We start from the raw sequence: 22563 nt of genomic DNA, 5'->3' as shown, positions 1-22563 counted from the left end.
GAATAATGGTAATAGCCATACTACATTATAAATGCCACAGATAAATGAATGTCACAGCATAGAACATTACAGAAGGACGGGGACTCACTTTAAAATCCATTTGGGAAAATAAATGAGATATTATTACAATGTAAGTCTTCTAATAAATTCTCAGGAGATGAGTACAGCCTGTCACCTGCTGTTCTCCTTTTCTTTGTTCAGCCTGCCCTCTGTAAACTCTGTCTGTCTGTCTGTCTGTCTGTCAGCCAGTCTGTAATTAAGTGTTTGTCTTACAGAGTGTGTGCTCCCACCAGCAGATGGTGCATTCCTCGGGCTTTTATGAATCGCTGCTGCTGCTGCTGCTCGTGTGGAGGAGGCGGGGTTGGATTTATTTATTTATTTATTTTCTCTCCTGCTGTCGTCGACGTGCAGGCGAGGAGGCGGGCAGCAGGCACAGGGCAGCAGGCTGAGTCCATCTCCATCCTGACTGGATCACAGGAGCGACATCATCATCATCATCATCATCCCCCATCCACCCTGACAAGGACAACCGCTCCCCACAAGACAATTAAAACACACACACAGGGACACACAGGAGCTGTTTTTCTTTCTGAAGAGAGGTATAAATCGCATCGAAAGCAGCAAGATGCTGGCCTGCACAGAGATGATCACCATGTGTCTTCAGTCTGCCAAGCAGGAGCACCTGAGGAGGCAGCAGGAGCTTGACCACAACCAGAATCAAGGCACCTCTCTGGTTCAGGATGTGAGTACACTCTGGTTTATGTGTCATCATTGAGTGGTAGCCTGTTATAGCTTAAAAACCCACCCTCTTGTCACCTCTTCTTAATTGAGCTTTTTGTAAATATTTCTCATTAATGATATGCTTGATTGCATCCATATTTATTATACACCTTCACCCCATGCACTGCTCCCCCACTCTGCTCCTCATGGGAATGAGTGCTTCATGTTTGAATTCACGTGCCTTGATGTACAGCAGCCCCATTATGTAAGAAAGGTGAGTGCACGTCCATCAGTGCGTGAATGACAAAAGGAGGGATGCTCAGCTTCCTTTGACCTTTTTTTTTTTTTTTAGCCTGCAGAGCTTTGGCAGCGTTTTCACCTGGCTGATTTCATGTGACACTGAGGGTCGTGACATTGATTGTAGCCTGGATGAAACATGCACGGTGTCTTTATAAAACATGACCGGCTGTGCATTATTGATGAGCAGCCTTCCCTCCACGCATAAAAATAGAGAGAGCTTAAATTGTGAATGATCGGAGGGCTGGGTTATTCTCTGATTCCCTCTCTCGCATTGCTGATGTGCACATGCAGAGTTATATTTTTAAAACGGCTTTATTCCTGGAGCCCTCATGGCTGTTTTTGCCTCTGGCTTGCTGAGAACACCAGATAATACAAGCAGCGTCATTTCCCAGTCTTAGAGCTCCTGACAGCTGCTGTAGATAACATTCTCCAGTTTCCTCCAGGCAGATTATTGGCCAGCGAGGGGAACATTACACTGCAGAGAGTACGCATTTGGTTTAAATGCAGTTAGCATCCATCCTTTTCCTCCAGCCCAGTGCTGCATAACCTCCAAACTGCAATTTCCTTCTTCCACTGAACCTATTACAGTTGCTAATGGTTGGTAATTTCTTCTTTAATAGATGCATAAATCAAGAGTGTGATCACTGGGAGGCAACTTATCGAACAAACTGCACTGATCCATTTTGCTCCTCTTGCTTCCCAACAACCAAATCATGCTGCTCACACTCATATTTGCAGCATTTCACTGAAATCTGAGCCCTCTTTGTGCTTTTCCTGCTCTACACAGACTCATCACATCTCACTTAGACACGAGGAAGCCGTTTGTGTTTGTCTGTTTATATAATTAGACAAGTTGAAAGACTCATTGTTTGATTAGAAAGGCTCTCAGTTGAGCGAAGGTGGTTTTCTTTTACATCCCCGAGAAGTGTTTTGCAGCTCTTTTTGAGGGAGCGATTCGCTTCAGAGGCTGATGAGAAGAATTTCAGACGTGGCTGTGATGCCGTAGATGTTTACAGTGTCAGGTACTCCTACTGCTGTAGTCAGGAGTGACATATTAACAGGCCCCAGGGACTAGAGGAGAGAGATATTACAACCAAGCAGCATCCATGCAGCCAGCTCTTCTTTTAGAAGATCTTCGTCAGCTCTGTGGGATGGCAACATCGACTCCACCAACCAACCTCCCACTTAACAGCACGAAAGAGGAATAAAGGCCAGTAAATGTACAGTTTCTCCACAGCTGATGTTGATTGCTCTCAGTTTGTTTCTCAGATTTTATGGAGCAGCTCCCTGGTGGCTTCATCTGATGTGTGCCTGCATCAGCACTTCTATAGTTTAGGGACATTTGACAGTGATGGCGCAGCCTCCAGGTTTCATGCCATCACCTGCATCCAGAAGTCACTCTCATAGATATAAAACAACAGTTGTTTTGCATGATTCAGTCCTTTCACTACACTACATATTTTGGCTGTTTCTCACTTACCACAGATGAAAGCTGCAACTAAGGATTATTTTCATTGTTGATGAATCTATCGATCATTTCCTCGATTAATACATTTGTTGTTTTGGTCAGAAAATAGTTTCCAAAGCCAAAAGATGACGTCCTCAAATGTCCGGTTTTGTCCGCAACCCAAAGATAATCAGTTCACTGTCATAGAGGAGAAAAGAAACCAGAGAATATTCCAGTTTGAGAGGCTGAAAAGACATTTTTTCTCAATGACTCAAATGGTTCATATCGTCAATATTGTTGGTGAGGAATAGCTGATGACTAATCAGTTAACAAATGAATCGTCGCAGCCCTACCACAGATACTCAGATTGGTTTTGGGGTATGGGTATTGTAATACAGAAATGCCATTCACAGTCAGCATTAATTTTGAGGTTTTAGTGTTGCAGGTGCTATTTGTAAGAAAAGTTGATTTTTGAGTCTCATTTTCTTACAAATAGCATCTTTAATATTTATCTTACGTTTTTAACTGTGTCCCACTTAGTTGGCTTGGGCGATATCCAAAATCTTATATCACGATATTGTCCCGCCCAAATATTGCGATAAACGATGTTCCTGTCTTATGGCAAAGATGACATGTAGTTTTATTTAAGTCCCTTGGCTAGTCATTTTCTCCCACTTCAAACCCCAAATAAAATAAACTGGCGAGCTGGCATTCTTTTTAGAAACAAAGTCTGTGTCTGTGTGATTTAGCTGTAGTAACCTCCGCCCTGAAGATGACATAGCAGCTCTTTGATATTCAATATTGTCAGAATTTTGCAATATGATGGCAAATATCGTGATATATGATGAAATGTAATGACATTGGTCTGGCATTTCTGTTTCATATCAAAGTCGTTCAGCTGACTCTTGAATCTAGCTTGAGTTGTTTGATCCATCACAGGGAACATCATGTCTGTGTTTATTTATGTCAGTGTTACATCATTGGTTTGAGGTCAGACTTTTCACATCAACCTGCCTAAAACTGCATTACCGTGCAATGATAAACTGATAAATGATTCATTTATAAATTTGAGGGTTGGCTGTGATGGATTACACAACATAAACAACTCTGCTGAATGATTTTTACACCATACAATAATGAATGGGATCCAGTGGTTGCCTAGGGAATGTTAAGTGGACGTGATTTGGACTGAATGATTTCCAGGTTCCTGAGACATTCAGTGCAGTCTTTCTATTTCTGTCACATTTGTTGTTTCGTACCCTTTTTTCCCCTGTATTGATTTCTGTGAGGCTCAGTCGATGTCTCTTGTACGGAGGATGGATGTTGTGAGCAGAGCGTGTCTGAGCCTTCACATCACGATGTGCTTGAAAGGTGACGGCGGGATGTGAGCGCGCCGCTCCACTCCGATGACACAGTTAATCAACCAGCCGCTTTGGACTCTGTTGGTCCACACAGGGTGAATGAGCAGGAAAAAAAGTGCCACTGTGATGATCTCACCTCACACGGCACAAACAGATCCGACTCCTCACAAGATCAGTGTTACACGGTGACGATGTTGAAGACATTAATGAGGATTTTACAGCATAGATTAGTGAACATAAAGGACTGATGCTTCCTGGTTGCAGGTTTTGCACAAAATGCTAAAATATCTTCACACAGCATGATTGCTCTCAGTGCCAGGAGAGGAAAAAACCCCATTGAATCTATCATTCCAAGGCTTCTCAGGGGTGCATATAAATGTCAGCGTTTCATTTCCTGAGATGTCTCGAGTGTCTTTTGTTATTGATATGCAGAAATTACAGCTTCTCTTAAAGCTTCTCCTGTGGAAGAAGAGAAAGGAATATGCCAAACACGGTTCTTATACAGATGAATTGCCTCACATTTGTGGAGGCTTAACGGTTGGCTTGCTCCACTGCAGATCTTTGCATTTTATCTCAGATTATTAAGATAAATCGTTGCCTCTTGAAGATACTGCTCTCCTAAGTGCTTAAAACTTCAAATATCGTTGATGCATGTTTCCCATATTTTCCCCCCTTTGACGTGACCTTCTCCTCTTCTTACAGATATTCCGCCGGGCAGACAAAAATGGTGAGTAAGCAAAACATGCAGCTAATTGGATTACACGGCTTATTAAAACTCAATTAAAAAATCTCTTTGAAGGAGTTTCTGCGCACAAAAATGAGATGCACCAGTGACAAGAAGGCAGAACTCGGTAGCTGTGTTCAGACAGGTGGCCTGTTTTGGCTCTGAGGGGATTTTTGTGACCTGGTTGAACTCATCTCTTCGTTTTATTGCTCTTCTTGATAGATCCAAATAGAAAGGATATAAATAGCCCAGTTCAGGTGCAGGCGCATCTTTTTGTTTTCGTGATGTGATTGGGTTTGTCGGGATGAACTCCATCGAAGCAGCCGCTCGCCATGGAAACGCTCATCCCAGTGATATTCAGTAATACTATATATCCTCTTAGTAATCTTGCTGTTCAGTGAATGTGGCTTGTGCTGTCCTCCTCAGTAGAAAATACACGTTTAACTCCAAAGTCACTGGAGACTTTCACCTAATGTGGATTCAGTGTTCTCCCCCTATAAACATGTCACAGCTTGAATAACGTGTTAATGTGTTACATTTAAATCCACTCATTACTTCAAAAGAAATCCCCCCTGTGCATGATAAGACAGTGCTGACAAACGACGCTGTTTTTCTCTTTGTCCTTAAATTTTCATGCCTGCGCTGTGTCTGTGTTAAATGGAAAGTAAAACGCAAAAGGGGCAAGCGATTAATGCATGTAGAGTATCGACGAACTATGATCGTTTTTTCTCAGGACGACGTGTTGCGTAAGAGCAGGAGGATTAATGGTGCTCCGTGTGCTGCTGTTAGCAAGGGTTGTCTGGGGTTTGTTGCAGCTCGTGTGGAGATACTTAGATAAAAGAAAAAAATTGTGAATTATGAAAGAGCCCTTCAAAGATGTCTTTCGTTGCGGGTGTTGTGAAGAAACTAGAAGGCAGAACGGAAAGGGCGGGAGTTTTCTGTCCTCAAGTTGTGTCTCATCTTGAGCAATTTCTTTGTGAATTAGTGGCTGAAAACACAACAGAGGTGTGGCATTTTTAGTACAAACAGATGTTGACTCCCTCTCAGTGAGAAAAGGATTTATTCCACATTTTTGTGAAGCCTCAAGTCTGCTCCCCGTGTTCCTCCTCTCCACCCACCACCCTTCAGCACTCACACAGAGCTTTTATTTTCCACCCTTTGTAAAACCAAAGACGATAAAGCCAGAGAGGAGTACTCTGTGTCATGTTTGTGGTAGTTATCTCCAATTTGCAGCAGAGCTCCTCTTTGCTTCTCGTCTTCACAAACTCACCGAGTCGTGCACCCCGAGAGGGAAGCGCCTCCTACCAATCAGCACTGAGTGGGCTGCCATGATACGCCTCGAGCACTGCGGATTTACCACATAATGAGGGCTGGCTACCAACCCACTACACTCTATTCCTCCACTCTATTGTAATGAGGAATTAAATCTTTAAAAAGACAAAAAAACAATTGTATGAGTACAAGAATATAAAATAGATGTACAGAGAAAGCTTGCTAGTCTTGTGCTTTGATTAGTTTTACGCTGCTGCACAGTGAGCTCAGAGACGTACTCAAGGATTTACAGTGTAAAGAGATGAAAGTCGGTCAGTGACACTGGAAACAAACTCTTTTTTTTAAAGGAGACCTATTATGCTTTTTTATTTTTTTCCCTTTCCTTCAGTGTTTTATTGATGTTTTTGTGCATGTAAACAATCTTGAATTTTGACAGAAGCTCCTCTCTCCAACAGAAAACACTGTTCCGAAAACGCCTCGTCAGTAGTCCTGCTATTAGTTCTGTGACGTTGTGACATCACACTACAGGACGTCACTGTGACATACATTTGCATAATTTATGCCTAGCAGCTAGTTTAGCATGTGAGAATTGATTTAGCTCAGCTGCTCTGTTGTTGTTGTTGTTAGCGGTGCTGGCTCGGGTGTGTGTGAGCTGACCAATCAGAGGAGACTGGGTATACAGAATGGGGGGCCTTAAAGAGACAGGAGCTACAGAGCGTGTTCAGATGGATGGGGAATACAGAGCTGCAGCACTGGACAGTGTGAGAAAACTGATGTGTCAGAGGAGGATTTCATCACAGATGGACTAAAGTTTCATCATACTGTACGAGCTGAATTGTTGTTACAAGCAGTGGGATGATAAATTATTTCTCAAGGCCTTTGATTGGTTTCACATACCGCTCAAGTTTTATAACATTACAGTGTAACGAGTACTTTTACTTTATTTTTTATGATGAATTTATATTTTTGTATCATTGTAGAAATAAGTTTCCATTATATTGTGAGGTGCACAATGTGGTTTTGCTTTTCCTCCCTAAACAACCACGAGAGGTTTCGCATACAGTCTTTGTCATTAATGCTGTATTCAGTGCTGCAGCAGAGAGGACTGTAGACGACAGCAGAATCCTTTCAGGATGCAGTGATGTTCAAATGTACTGCAGCTTCGAGAGTTTGTGAGAAGCAGATTTAGCTGTCAGCAACAAAATGACTCCATGAATTAGTCAAAACAAAGTTTCACACCGGAAATTTGCACATTTCTACAGAGAGTGCTTTCATTTTTCAAGTAATTATAATTGAAAAACTATTAAGAATAAGTTCCATTTGAATGTTTCTCTGTAGGTTGAGTTATTTATGGTCAGTGTCTACTCTTCAGTCTATTCTTATCTCTCACACTCACGTTATTACTCTGTTGGGCTTCATGAATTATTGGTGGTGCTTTGCTTTTAGGATTGCCTCCAGAAAAAGCATTCCTGGAGAGATGCGAGAGTTTTTTGCTGTTTTATTCAGTGTGAAGCGAGACAATTAAAGGTAGTAAGCTGCCTCGCTTCTGTCTGGAGGTACTGATTTACCATCCATCTGAACAACACTCTAATTTCCCTGCAGAGGTGCCGTATTGACTCTTGTGAGTCACAAAGCCTCCAGATGAGTTCCTGCAAATTCTCTATTCACTTAAAAGGTGAAACCTATTTGGAACTTTTTTTTTTTTTTAAATTGATATGAAACAGAAAAAGGGAGCACATCAGATTTCGCTGAAAAATGATGCAGATTATCAGAATTATTGTTGATGGACTCGGTCTGGTTTCCCTGTGGTCAAGCTTAAGTTTTCGGTAACTGAAAGCTATAAAAGCATCACTCTCCTTCACTCTTTGCCTCCAGGAGACAACAGTTGTTATTCCCATGACCACAAGAGTCAAGAATACTGAAACACAAGTCAAACTGTATATAGCCTGAAACTCAGTATTTCTACCACAGCAGCTCTGCTCTCTGAGACACACTGAACACTTGCATATTATGCCGTCTTAGCTGCACTGTAACATGTATTTGGGTGTCTAATTGGGTGTGAATCTACACCATAGCAGCTCTGATGGAGAAGGCTGCAGAATGAGTCAGAGGTGCAACAGATTGTGTTTACTCCTACATCATGTGGAAGAAGATTTTTACAGGGGAAGTTTGCAAAAAGATAATTCTGCCTTATCGAATAGCTTCATCTTCTGGCTACAGTTTAACATCGCCAGACCACAACAAATGTTCAGCAAGCACACAGATCTTAAAAGTAGTGTTACAGCTAGGTGAATAGGTGAGGACGCAATTGCAGACACAATGAGACAGGCAGGTAGAAAAACAAAAAGCGAGCTTTAATAGCATAAAGTCCATGAATCCCAAATCCAAAAGTGCAGGCAATGAAAAGGTCAGGCAACAACACTGACAATACTGGCTGCAGTGAATTCAAAAGGCAAAAGAGAAATACAAAACTAACCAGGATGAAACTGAGGTACAAAGGCGAGACTGCAAAAACACAAAGGCAGAGAACATGAGGAGCATATGTGGTGACACCAGGAGCAACACGTTCGAACAGACAAAGAGACACAGACTGAAACTAATGGGACAATAAGAAAAAAATGGGAAAAACACAAAGATGGGAAGTGTAAAGTATAATCTGACACGAGGACAAATCTACCAAAATAAAACAGGAAATAACAAAACCAAAAACCCAAACCAAGGTACAGCTGAATAATATATCAATATGATATTGTTTTTGTAATATGAGACTATATAACATCTTTTCTATTTAGATTTTGGATATCATTATATAACATGATATGTAATAAGTATTGTCTTTTCCTGGTTTTAAATGCGACACTACAGTAAAGTGATGAAACCTGCACTCATACTTGCCTTTAGTTGCCACTTAGTCATTATATCCACATTACTGATGATTATTTATCAGAAAGACCAAAAGTCATCCCTACAATAGTGTGACAATATTGATATGGAGGTATTTGGTTATGATCAGTGAAAAAGCAAGAGCGTCCTTTTTTTTTTTTTTTTCGAAATGTGTCATTTTGCTAACAAGCCTTTGCTTCAAATGCATCATGTCCAAAGCCCTCCACCATGTAAGCTGGAAAGAAGTCAAAACAGTTCTTACAAACTAACAGATGATGAGATTTACTGTTGGCTCAGGTCTATCAGTCTGAGCTCCGTTGCCTGGCGGGAAACTCAGCGGGCGGGTCTCAGAAGGTTTCAGTGCTTACAGAGCAAAGCTGGCGAGATGGAGGCGATATCTCATTATCGCCTGAAGTTTGTCATCTATTGAGCTCTGCTCTGACTACTCAAACTATTCCTCAATTCTTGCTCCCAATTTCCTCAGGAGCCTGCAGCCCTGCTAATCAGAAGCGGACCATGCTCACCTTCAGCAGAGGCTTGTGCCCTTGTGTTTATCCTCCGAGGTGGCATTGACTTAACACTGCTATGTGCAAACTGTGTTTAGTTGATTGTGTTGGGAGACATGATTTGGAGCAAAATTCGTTATAATTTTGCAGTATCGTGTTTGTTTAGCTGTGAGGAAATAAAAAGGAATTAAAAAGGAAAGCTATTGCTCATTTAGAGCATTATTACTCCTCATTATTACGCTGTATAACATCACTAACAAACATTCATTTGCTACAGTAATGGAGCTAGATATGAGGAAATACCATAAAAACTGAATTCAGTCTTCTAAGTGTAGTTTTTTGCCTGAGGTTTTGTCCTTGATGGAGGTCTTAAGGTTTAATAGAAGAAAATAGAAAGACTGATTTTGGGACCATGCCCACTGATGTTGAGTATTATCATTATCATCAGTGGCACCTCTGAGCTTATCACCGGCATTAATTTAGTATTGTGAGGCCAAATGAGCCTTGTTCCATTATACTGAATAATGGACAACCTCTTCATTAAGGTGATAAAACCTCGCAGGCTTCAGTGAGGTTTTATTTCCTTCGGTTTTTCTCTTCTTTCAGACGACGGGAAGCTGTCCTTGGAGGAGTTCCAGTCGTACTTCACTGATGGTATCCTCACTGACGAGCAGATGCAGGAGCTGTATTACTCCATCGACAGGCAGCGGACAGAGTAAGCTCATCTTCCTTTTGGACGTCTTCCAACTCCGCTGCCATCTGTAGCCCCTCCTGCTCTCCTCCTGCCTGCCTGGCAGAGAGATGTCAACACCTCACTTCAATGAAGATGATGTCAATATTCCGTAGAGAGCCTGGATTCTAGCTCAAGTTTGCAGCACTCTGTTTGCACACTGATGAGCACAAATGAGATTGTGAAATATGCAAACATTTCCCTGCGCCACCGACATACAATTAGACTGAGTCAAATCCCCTGTATGTTTGCGCATACTTGGCCAAAAAACCCTGATTCTAATTATGAAACTTGGAAAATGTTGATTGGGACTAAAAAACTAACACCCAAGAGGGCGTACTCTGCTGCGTCTGTGGGTACAACACCGAGGAAATAGAGTTAAGACATCAGTCTGTGCTGTTGACATCACTGAAGTATCAGTCAGTCACGGTGGAGAATGACCTCTCAGGTTCATTTACACCCTTAAATGTGCAGCTCAACTTCATTTGTCTCAGTTTCAAATCAATATAAATTCATGTTTTTTTAAAAAAAGAAGAGAACAAGAAAGCTTGCAACACATTAACAATTAAATATTTGATCTAATAATATATCAAATTGATTGATATTAGATGTTGGAGGTCACATAATCACATCAATTCCTATTTTCCATCTTTTTAAATGATTGAAATCTGAAGTACATTTAATGCTGAATGAAATATCACAGATATCCAAAGTACAATGTACAATGTCCAGTTAAATTAGGTCTGTTACTATCTGTCAGAGTTACGTGTCTATAAATATAATTACTATAAATACAGTAGACCATACTGTCCTTAGCCGAATGCTAACATGGGCACGCTAACATGAGTGGTAATGTCCACCATCTGAGTTCATTGTGCAAACATGCTAATTAGCTCTAAACACAAGCTAAAGCTGAGGCTGATGGGAAGGTAATTAGTTTTACAGTTAATATCGACCTGATGGAGGTGCTAGATGAAAAGTAAAGAGGATCACAGAAGTCATCAGGATTTAACATCTTGGGACAATGAATATCTGTACAGCATTTTATGGCAGTCCATCTAATAGTGTGGACCAATGTGCTCATAATCTGATGATCGCCATGTTGGTGTTGCTGTACAGCGCCCGGGGATCAACTCGTTAACCATGTGTCAGAAAGGAAACACTTCTCCCATGTGTGCATTTTTTCCGTCTAGTCGCAAAGCTATGACATTACGCTCGGTCTGCTGCAATGAAATTAATTATTCAACATGGCATTATCATATTGTGCCACCAGCATGTTGCCATCCCTAGAGTCTTGTTCGCAGCATGTCTAAAAAACTAGACTGTCTATGCGTGTTGACAAAAAATGTTTCGGGCTTCCCACCGACATCTCTTTAATTAATGTGTCTCTTTTTGTCTTGTTCCCATTTCCTCTCAGCAACCTGGACATAGACAAACTCTCAGGTAATTATGTGTCATTCTTGCTTTATTTGACTGACTTTTCTAATAAAATCAATCCTAATTTTTTATGTACAGCTCGTTATATCACCATTACATATCACAAAGCTGTTGCTACTGGCTCAAGCTCTCTGATGATGACAATAACTCAAACACAAGCATGACTCAGCAATCAGTAGCCGAACTACTTTAATTCTATTTAATGCAATCAGTGTAATTTTGATTAATGTCCTTATCAGAACCAAAAAACATGTTGAAAGTGCTGAACAAATCCATCTTTTCCTCCAGAGTACTTCACTCCACATCTGGGAGAGTACGTCAGCGTCCTGTCTGCTCTGGAAAAGCTGAACGTGGCCATTTTAAAGGCCATGGATAAAACTAAAGAGGTGGGTGACGATGGCTTTCACCTCTGCACCGGGTTTAATTGTGCACTGCTTTAAATGAAACACGACACCTTGAGACTATTATCCTTTTCAACAGCTTCCAGAACATTTGTAAGCATCCTTCATGCCTCCGAGCGTTCTGACAAGCGTTTTTGTTTGTGCCTCAGCTGTCAATTTGAAACCCTCTCGGAGGTCTTTGAGATCACTCTGCTGTGGCGGCGATACAGAAGCAAAGGAAGCTGCCCAGCATGACTGCCTCTGCTGCGGTATCTGCTCTGCCTCTGCCCACTAACAATACATTCTCAAACATGAGCTCACAGAACCTTACAAGACGAGTCGTGCTTTTGAAAAGGGCCTCCTCTAACAAGACAGTTGACGTCAGCTTGTTGGTGTGAGAAACATGGCAGCTGTTAGTGAAATCAGGTGGAGAGCCAGTAAAGAGGATGTTGTTGGTATTGTAGAGATATTGCTATGGAGGTCACAGAGCTGCAACATTTATTTTTGAATAATGTGTTGATTATTGAAATCTCACCAATATTCAGAACACTAGCAGAGCGAGGCTGTGAGGCTATCCTGTGAGCAGAGCGGCGATTTGTGACAAATGCTAACTTTAGCATGCTTTACAGAGCACAACTTCTGCACACCTGTGGACATACAGGTGACAAAATAATTTAGATCAGATTTAACATGATTATCATGTTAGTTTAATGTGTTATTTCAGCCAATTGGCACAAAATGAATAGTACAGCTGAGGCTAATGGGAATATTGTTAGTTTTGCAGCTTTTTGTCGTAAACCAAAGTATTTGACTTTGACCTGATGATGAATCCTTCAACGTTTTTTAGGCCAAGGACCCCTTAGCTGATACAGAGACAGAGCAGGGACCCTGTGCTTTATATATTGTAAACATTTCTGTCGTATATTGAACTTGGACCTGCAGTAACATGTAGAGCAGCCTATAGTGCCATGTCTAAACATTTAGGCAGCAGTAGCTATGTCAGTCTCTTACTTGATATCTTAGAAAATTATTCATTGTGGCTCAGAAAAATGTCCATACACTTGGGATTATAATACAGATAACTTGCCAGTATGCTGACTTGTTCACCGTTATTTCATAGGTGCCACACAGTGATTTAACATAAGGTTTGTTAGTTTTCTCAAATGAGGAGGAATCATGGGAAGACTATTATCAATGTTATATAAATTAAATGTTTTTTTCATGCATTTGTCTTTTGCTCATAATATGTTGGATTGATGTAAATGTGTATTTTCAAACGCACTTAAACTTTCAAGATCTTATGAAACAATAATTTGGCAGCCCCCCTGCAGTAACTTTGAGGACCCCCTGCTGAAAACCCAGGCGCTAGAGCAAAAATAATGGACCAACTTAAGTAATTACAATTCATCTTGAGGGGATATGAACCTCTGCACCAAATGCCGTGGCAGTCCACCCAACAGTTGTTCCCTCAAAACCACAAATGTGAGCTAACTTCATGGTGGCACTCGGGGAAAAGTTACAGGATGACAAAACTCTGTGATTTATCTTCTGGGGACCATGAATGTCGGTACTAAGTTTCATGGCAATCAATCTAATATTAGCTGAGATATTTCAGTCCGAACCAAAGTGGTGGACTGACTGACAATACCATCCCTAGAGCCATGCTGCCAGTGTGGCAAATAAAAAAAAATATAAAACTAATCAATTAAAATATCACACAGACAAAAGCAGCAATTGTTGTCACATAACTTTCTGCAGAGCACACCATCAAATTAACATCGTTTTAATATTATAATGTTTGCTGTTTTTTTCTGTTACCACACGTGCAGAAATACATAAATCACAGACACAGGAACGGGATTTCCTCTGGCTACATCTTGCATGTTGTTACTCATGCATTACAATGACATAACAATGTGTATTTCAGCTTTTTATTTAAGGTCAGCATCCACTGTCACAACATGTTTTCACCAAGTTACTTTAGCTCTTATTGCTGATGAAAGTAAAAAAAAAGGCTTTGGGGCTGAAATAAAGATCAATGCCCATCAGTTCAAAAGAGCGAAACTTTGGCACCAGTGTTTCTTTTACATGTATTTCCAGCTAATGAGACCGAGAGGCTCATCGAATCATCAGCCTTGAAACATGCTAATTAGAGCGTTATGGAAGCGTGGTTGAACACAACTGTGTACTGCGCTGCTTTCCATGACATGTAGAGGGGATTTAAGTGTCTCTAATCATGTTGTATTATGCACACACCTAAGACAGATCTGAGAACTTCCACAAAGACATAATCAATAGCTCAGCTCAGTCTTTATCGATCTCCCCTAACCGTCCACGTTAAGCCAGCTTGTGAATATTTATTCCTGTTTGAGTAGGGAGTAGAAACAGACGCAGACTGGAGGCAGACTTATAATGAGGTTTTGTTTATGGAATGCAGCGACTTATTTTCACTGCAGTGCAGGATGTGGGTGTCGATGATTGTAAGAGAGAGCAGAGGGTGATAGTAGAGCGTAGACGACAGTAACCAAGGCTGACAAACCCCCCAGCTGTCCAACTGATCTGACGTCAGATGTCCTCCACACACACTTGGCCATTTTTCAGCTGCTCTAATCTCCTTCTCTTTCAGTTTCTCTCCCTCTCTCTTAATCCGAGTCCATTATTCACTCAAGCGCACACTCCTCCTTTTCTCTGTTTTATCTCCTTTCAATGTTCATCCATCTTCTCTGACATTGTCTTCTTGTCTGGCTTTTTTGTTTTGTTTTTTTCTCTTTCTCTTGTACTTTCCCCGTCTCTATATCACCCGTGCCTTCCTACAGCTCATGCATATTTCATGTTGCAGTCAGTCAGGAAGCTTTCTTTGCCCTGAAGTACATGTTTTAAAACATCCTGAGATCAGCCTTATTTATTAGATTCTTAGCGCTAAACCAAAGAAACTGATCCTATAGCAGTGCTCAACGGCATCTGCAGCTGCAATGATTTGTCCATTGAAAGAAAATTGCCAATTATTTTGATAATCGATTAATCGCTTCAGTTATTTTTCAAGCAGAAATATTAAAACGTATGCTGGTCCCAGCTTCTGAAATGTAAGGATCTGCTGTTTTTTTGTCTCTTTTTTTAATGGTAATGAAGAGTCTTTGGGTTTTGGACTGTTGGTTGGGCAAAAAAAAAGAAATTTTAGTACGTCACTTTGGGCTTTGGGATACTGCGATGAGCATTTTTCTTGCAAACTCACAATTACAATTTAGGCAAGAAAATGGGGAAAACTTTTGCATGAGCTCCAGTTTATAATGCTCTAAAAACATTATGAAATCAACAGACTCAAGTGTATCCTCTGTGGTTGCCCTGAGATAATAAAAAAAACAAAACATCAGCTCTGGCGTCGCAGCTCTTCTGTCTCGAGAAGCGAGGGGGGAGGAATTGAGAAAATCGTCGAGGTTCATTACTCATGTAGTGCAGCGTCTCTGCTGCTGAGAACATAGAGCCCATTGAGACGAGGAATCCAACAAGCTCGCTGGTCATTTTTCAAACGTCTCCCTGTCATTTTTCTTCTGAACTCTATTTCGTTGCACCACAGGGTGCTAGCGAGGGTGATGGGGTTCATTATCCACCAAAAAATAGCAGCCGCTGCACTAAATGTTCTCAGAGAGCTCGCCGCGCCAGACATCCATACATTATCATAATACCACTTTCCTGTTCGCGGAATGGGCCATTATCACCTTGTCTGCTTTGCATTCATATATTCAGAGAAATGTACACAGTGGCAAGTTCACACCATTAACGTCTCTGTGTTTACTCCCTGTTTGTTTTTAGCAGGTGGGACTAATGCTGTTTTAACTCGGCTCCTCTGATCAAATACCTGCATAAAAAACCTGATTATTAAAAATCCACAAACAACCTCAAAATCCTAAGATTTAAGCAGTGCTACAGTACAATTGAAAAAAGTGCCAGTAGTCCCCTGATTCACATGTCAGCGTGTTTGTCAGCAACTATTAAGTATTAAGTCGTGACGTTCCCTTTGGTTTTCAGACTCTACAGTAAAATATGACAAACAAACAAACAAACACATTTTTCATGGTCATAGTTTGTGCCATCCTGAACAGGACTCCACTGATTTAGGCATAGCTCTTTAGGATTATTTAATATGACAGTTCAAATATGAGGAAATTAAGATTCTTATAATGTAATTTCATGACTATTCCGATAATAATCTCATAAACTGTGACACAGATTACAATATTATTGTGCCTCTGCGACGCCGATAGCTGTGACCAGAGGAATTATGTTAAGATTAGATTGTAGTGGTCAAAGGTCAAAGGTCATTGTGACCTCACAAACCCATTTTGAGCCATTACTCAACAATTCAACAACATTTTATACACATGTCTAATGGGATAAAATGATGAAGTGGTAACATTTTATATATTATAGGTCAAAGGTCTATTTCACTGTGACATCATAATGTCCTGTGAAAAATGCTCTGGCCATTATTCAGCACCACAGCTCTGGAAACGCAACTGGTAACTCTAGTATGGTCATATTTTGGAAAGTTTTGAGCATAAATCCACTGGGCTTCTCTGCAAAACTATTATGACTTTCAACAAGACTTAACTCATATATGATATGGATTATAATGTATTTATTATTTGGAAAATAAAATGTGGGAAAGGATTGCTTAAATGTGACTCTCATCCTTGGCTGCTCCAAGCACCGGCTCTGTAACTGCACAGATAAACCCCAAATCCAAACAGCAGCCGGGTTGCTTGACAGGGTTTTCACACAGAACGGCTCACTTGACCACAGTCCTGATATGAAGAGGGCAGGGAAAAGTACTGGCAGCTTGTGAGAAGTGCCAGTGTGCAAGAAAGTCATGGTACACCGAAGAGTCAAATGTAGTGCTGGTACTGCACCCCAGTGAGTGCCAGCCCACTTCGAGCACTGGTTTTAAACAGACAGTACAAGGAGCTCACACAGGAGATCACAGCTCATATAATCACTCTAGCTGAAGATAGAGGGACAGACCCGTCATAACAACTACAAAAACACAAACATTCCTGGGACTAAAGAAAAGAAATTAATCTATGATGAAGATAATTTAATTTGTTTCCCCCACATCATGACTGATTTTTTCCCCCTTCCTCTTGTGTCCAGGAGTATCAGGGTTCATCAGTGCTGGGTCAGTTTGTGACGCGCTTCCTGCTGAGGGAGACCTCCACCCAGCTGCAGTCCCTTCAGTCATCACTGGACTGCGCTATGGAGGCTGTTCATGACCAGGGCTGCACTGGGAGGAGGATAGTGAAGAAGCCTGAGGACCTGCCGATCCAGAGGGTGGCCAAACGCCCCGGCAGACGCATCCAGAAGAACATGTGTCTCTCCCCGACTGACCCCTACTCTGGCATGCTCACCACAGGTACGTCTCAGAAAAGATATTGGAAGTAGATCTGATAAGGACGATAAAGACGTCATGTCATTGTTCAGACGTCCTTGTGTTGTGTTTCTGGTCTCAGGGGTCAGCGTGGAGCCAGACAACCACTGGGGCTCCCAGATCAACCAACTGGAGGAGCTCATAGACAAACTGGAGTGTGAGGTTTGTATGAAATCTCTAGTCTTTATGCTAAGCTAAGCTAACCGTCTGATGGCTCTAAGCTCATATTTTGCAGACAGACATCAGTGTTATCAATCTTTTCATTGAACTCTCTGTACAAAAGTAACTAAGTACATTTTCCAAAATTTAAGATATATTACTTCAATAGATAATAATTTTATATCCAAAGTTTGTCAGTGTAGAATTACAGATAATAGTGGCTTGAATTATTCAGCTCAACAAGCAGTTCAAAGCAGTTCAAAAGTTGTCTCATCTCTGAATTTTAGACAAAGTCTTGTATAAATTAAAAAATCATGCTTATTTTCAGGTTCATACTTTCATTTTAGGTGCGTGCTGGAGGATATTTACATACTTTAATGCACTCTGTTTTAGTGCCTGTCTCTTTAAGGCCATCTCCTGAAAAGTGCAGTCTACTCTGATTAGTCAGTTCTCACAGGCCTGAGCAGGCACCGCCCAGCTTGTTTCTGCGTCAGCTCTGCGTTGTTTTTTTTACAACCATGGCCTTACTCAAGTATTGCTGAGGACGACTTTGTACTTTTTTTGATACTTTCACAGCATTTATACAGCACCTAGGCCTGCTTTAAAATAAAAAAGACAAAGAAATTTCATTTTATACATTATGGGATCTTTAATAAGAATGTGGGCCATTAAAATGGCAGAATCACTGGCATATTTCATCCAGTAAGTGTGACCCAGAGGACCAAGTCGGCCCCATACTGCTGAGGTTTACACAAAAATGTCTTAGTTTCAGTTTGATTTCTTGGAAAGTCTAACATTTGCTGGATAGTTGCTCTTTGCGAGGATCAGGTTTGACAACAGGGGCTCAGCTGTTACAGACAGAAATGTCAAGCAGACCATATGAGCCCTGCTGTGCGTTCGCAGATATGTTCAGAGTTTTCCCGGTGGTACAAGATCCAACGTGATATCAGAGAGGATGATTTGTTCAAGGTGCATGTGGCTGTTGAGGCCAAGGGTACAAAGCCGCATTGAACTGCACAAACACACACTGAATGTCATGCATACGGTATCACCCTGTGCATACATGCTGTGCTTGGCTCAACCTGGACTCTGAGAAAAAGCTTTCAGTGAGTCGATGAGACACAGCGGTTGTCTGAAAACGCGATACTTCACACAGATGAGTTGGTGCTGGAAAGATTCAACCCTGTTGTTGATGCTCTGGGATAACAGATGTTATAAAGTTAGTACATTTTTATTCAAATAAAAAAAAAAAGAAGTCTGCAACCCAGTTTTTCCAAGGTTAGATATCAGGGCTGCAGCAATAATAAGCAAGCTTGCTAATACAGCAATAATTACATTTCTTATCTTGGCCGCGCAGACAAGAATTTAATACAACAAGTGTTCTCTGGGCTGCAAGTGAGGCTGTTGGAGGGGGGAAAATGAATATGGCAATTTTCCTCCTAGTGAAAGCCAATAGTTTGTGACAGACTGTACCTGGAGGCCACGCTTTTGCTTGAGCTTCTTGTTCTGCTCAAGGCTGACTGAAATATTTATGCCCTCCATTTTCAGAGTCCACATCTTGAACCGCTCAAAGAGGACACGTTGGCGGGGACGTATAAATCGGTGAGTCCAACCTGTGCTAAAAATAGGTACGGCGGTATCTAAGATTGTGTGAGATTATACAAGATATCTTTTGATGTATTTGATTTATACATGATGTTTTTAACAGCACTCAAATGCACACAAAATCCCAAATGAGCCTAACTTCTTGTAGTTATTTGAAGATGTAAATATTTTCTATTTTCTCTCCTCTTTCTCTAGAACATACTTCTGGTTCAGAGACAGATGTCTGTGAAGGAGAGGGATGTTGATCAGTTTCAGCAAGCTCTTAAAATCTACACGGATGCCACCTGCAGCCAGCTAAACAACCTGCAGTATGTCTCTTTTTCTGCCTCGATGCTTTTGTTTGTCTCAGGATTTCTGTCATTTGATGCAACCACCTGCAAAATTGCTTCAGTTTCCCCCCCCCCCACAGACAATATAACCCCACTGCCCTCGTTCTCTCTCTGTCTCGTGTTATTTTTAGCGTTTCAGTCCAGAACCTGCCAGACAGATCATGCTTCATCATGTACGAATTTTGGCAGGACCGTCTCTCCTGGATGAGGTAGGTTTAGAGGGGCTTCATGGCATATTAGGCTTGAAAACTGAGAATTTCACTGCCGAACTGAAATTTGCTCAGCGTATCGAGCTGCTCACTGGCTCTCTTTGAAGCGTTCATTGCCTTGCTGAGAGGCAAACGGCAGTCTCATCCTTTCCATCCCTCTCTCCTCTCAGCTACCTGCAGTCGTCCATCAGTAAGACCTTCCAGCGCTGCATTATCGACTCGCTGGAAGAGCCAGAGATGGTGTCCACCATGCTCCTCCCAGGTAGAAACCAGCTGCTTAAAGATCAATCTCACAATTCATAAAATCTCACATGAATCCAGTTTAATTTAGTCGATAGTTTTATGAATTAATGATAATGACTCTCAGTAGAACAGTGAGAATAAATTCAAAGACAGAATGGCCTCGTGGAAAGATATAATTGCAAATGCCTCTCAAAATGAGTAGGTGTTCTCAGAGATTCGAGATACAAAGGATTTTAGATGAACCTCAGAGCTTTGTTTAATTCTTTCTGGGAGAATAACTTGAAATCCAAACAATGAAATCCTGGTGCTTTACTGGTAACCTTTAATGTTATAGCTGCTATTATCAATATTTTAAGAATAACAATAGTTTAAATGACTGTGTATATGAAACAAGTAGCTCACAGTGACGTTCCCCTCAGCTCGAACAGAGCATTTTAGCTTCTCTCAGCTAATTTATTTGGTTTTCTGGACCAAAACTTTACTGTTTTGGTTCTCTTACACTGCCCTCGAGAGGCAGCAGGAGCTACAGAGCTCTGATACAACCTTTGTGTCCTACCTGACAGACAAAGTTAGCAACTAGCTGGTGAACATAGTGGAACATTTAGCTGCTAACGAACCTGATATTCCCCTCAGGAGTAGGTGGAGAGGTGGGCTGCCCCCGACTTAAGATTTTCCTTGTCCACGAGTAGTCCAAGCCGTTATTTGACTCATTGCACAACAATGATATTAATTTGGTGATTTAGATATATATTTTTTTGGGCATCGACAAAGCAAGCTGCCTTGTAACGACAATACTAAGGTCAACATAAACGATTCTGAATGTGTCGGAGCAACCAGCAAGGAAACTGAACTTTTTGTTAATTTATTTCAACACAGTCTAACGTCTCCTTGTTCAAAATTCAGTTATAAATAACTTCCAACTTCATGAACACAAATAGCCACAGACTTATAGACCAATACGATACATGATGAATATTTACAAATGATCTTGTACAAAATTGCTCCTCTGCCACGTCATGCCTCTCCCAAATTCGCCTGAACCTGTCGTCTTCGTCCCCGGAGTCCTGGGTAAAGGCGCTGTAACGTTAAGTCAATATATTCCCTGTCATCAAAGACATGCTGCAGTTCAGGTACTCATTCCTCAGAACCTCCTTCTCCCAGCGATTTGAAGCTCCTGCACTAGTGGTGAAACTTAAAAGGTGATACACTATCAGTTCTACTCCTCCTGAGCTCAATGTGTGAGACGTACTGTATTAGATAATGAACTGTCATCTTCAGAGGCCATTAGGTTTTTAAGAAAAAACAGAAATGCATGTTTATATTTAGCGTCTCTTCCTGTCATTGCTCATTTGTGTCAAGCAAAGATGAATAAGATAAATAAAAACACTGATTCTTTTGTTTTATTAACAGCATCTTGGTGGATTATGAACAACAACTGACAGAGCAAAGCTGCTTCTACTGAGGAAGAGGCGATTGTATGATCGTTTGATCCTTTTCTGTTCTTTGATATCCACTTTCTCCTCATGGCATGGCCGGGATTGTTTATGCGAAGCTTTGCTCCGAGGTTATAAAAAAAAGAAGACTGCTCGGATAAATCAGTCAACAGTGAAACTAATTAACACCTTGGAGAGAAAGAATTGAGGCAATGCAATACTTTATTGTGTGATCAGGATCTGTGCCAACCTTCATTTAATGCTATCGGCACATTTCTTGCTTCTGATTTAATGGAAAAAAATGATTTGCATGATTTCTTATTTCTCAGTGCTAGTTTTATTTGACTCAGAACTACATCTTAGAGTAGATATAATGTCAGTGATGCCACAAAAATAGAAACACATGAATGACAACCGATCCACCCATCTGTCACTATCCATCACTCACTCTTCAGTACAGACAAAAACAGAAATAGTGGCAGGGCTGACCTGCATCTCCCCGTGTTCTCTCTGTGGTATTGTGCTTTGTTGTCTCCTTCAAAGCTTTGCTACCAAGCATCTTTTTGTTGATGGGTTAGAAAGCCATTAGATAAAACGATTATGGTTCCCATCCAAACTTTTATCAGTGTCTCACTCCTGCACTTTAGACCAACATTAAACATGGACCTAATTGTGAAGAATGGATATTTATTGTAGATTTGTTGAAAGTGTAGAATTAACTGATGTTATAACAAGCCAAGAGCTGCACTGAGGTGTAGCGAGACATTAGCGGACAATTAACCAAATAATTCTGCAGTTTGCCTATACTGTTAACCTACAAATACAACTCAAAAGCCATTGTTTTACATTTGTAGTGTGTAATCAGAAGACTTTGACAGTACAGCACACACAAATAGAATTTTATATTTTGAGTACAGAAATTAAGCAGAACCTGTTCAGTGTAATGCCGGTAGAAAAAAAGTCTATTAAGATTGTGTACAGTAGTTAATGAAAGCTGTAAGATGTAAGTAATTGTTGTAGATCATTGGTAAATGTACAGTATATTGAGCTTTGGTTGCTCTGAGGAGGAATGAATGTGTTCACTCTTTCTTTGAAGATTTATGGAGAATATACAGTTGTTATGTGGATGCTATGTTTGTTTTCTGGCATGAAATAAAGTTCATGACTTGTTGATGACACGAGATGGTGCATTATTTGTCCCCCTGCTTAAGAGGAGTACTGTGTTTATGAATTGTGATATAATAGAAAAACATCCTTTTGCTAAAGGTGCAATTAGTAAAATGTGTCGATGTATTGTGTTGTAGAGATATTTATAGAAATTAACATGCTAACCAACAAGCTCTGGTCTGACTTTTCATAATACCACTCCGAGCTCCCAGTCCGGACCGCTCGCTGCATGGCTA

At 40.9% G+C, this 22563-nt stretch overlaps 1 protein-coding gene across 1 annotated transcript; it reads left to right on the top strand.

The window, feature by feature from the left end:
- The first annotated feature begins 405 nt into the window (after positions 1-405).
- Positions 406-22338, top strand: LOC311265274 (N-terminal EF-hand calcium-binding protein 1-like). Its single transcript, XM_084366754.1, has 12 exons — positions 406-742; positions 4531-4555; positions 9820-9928; positions 11361-11386; positions 11669-11766; positions 16909-17167; positions 17265-17344; positions 18890-18943; positions 19142-19254; positions 19407-19484; positions 19655-19746; positions 21138-22338. Exons 1-12 carry the CDS (start codon positions 626-628, stop codon positions 21164-21166), a joined length of 1080 nt encoding a protein of 359 aa, XP_084222880.1. The 5' UTR covers positions 406-625; the 3' UTR covers positions 21167-22338.
- The last annotated feature ends 225 nt before the right edge of the window (positions 22339-22563 follow it).

This window comes from Pagrus pagrus (assembly GCF_965226575.1).
Source record: "Pagrus pagrus genome assembly, chromosome: 11".
Classification (NCBI taxonomy): domain Eukaryota; kingdom Metazoa; phylum Chordata; class Actinopteri; order Spariformes; family Sparidae; genus Pagrus; species Pagrus pagrus.
Note: the sequence above shows the minus strand (reverse complement) of the source record. Positions and strands in the feature narration are given on the sequence as shown.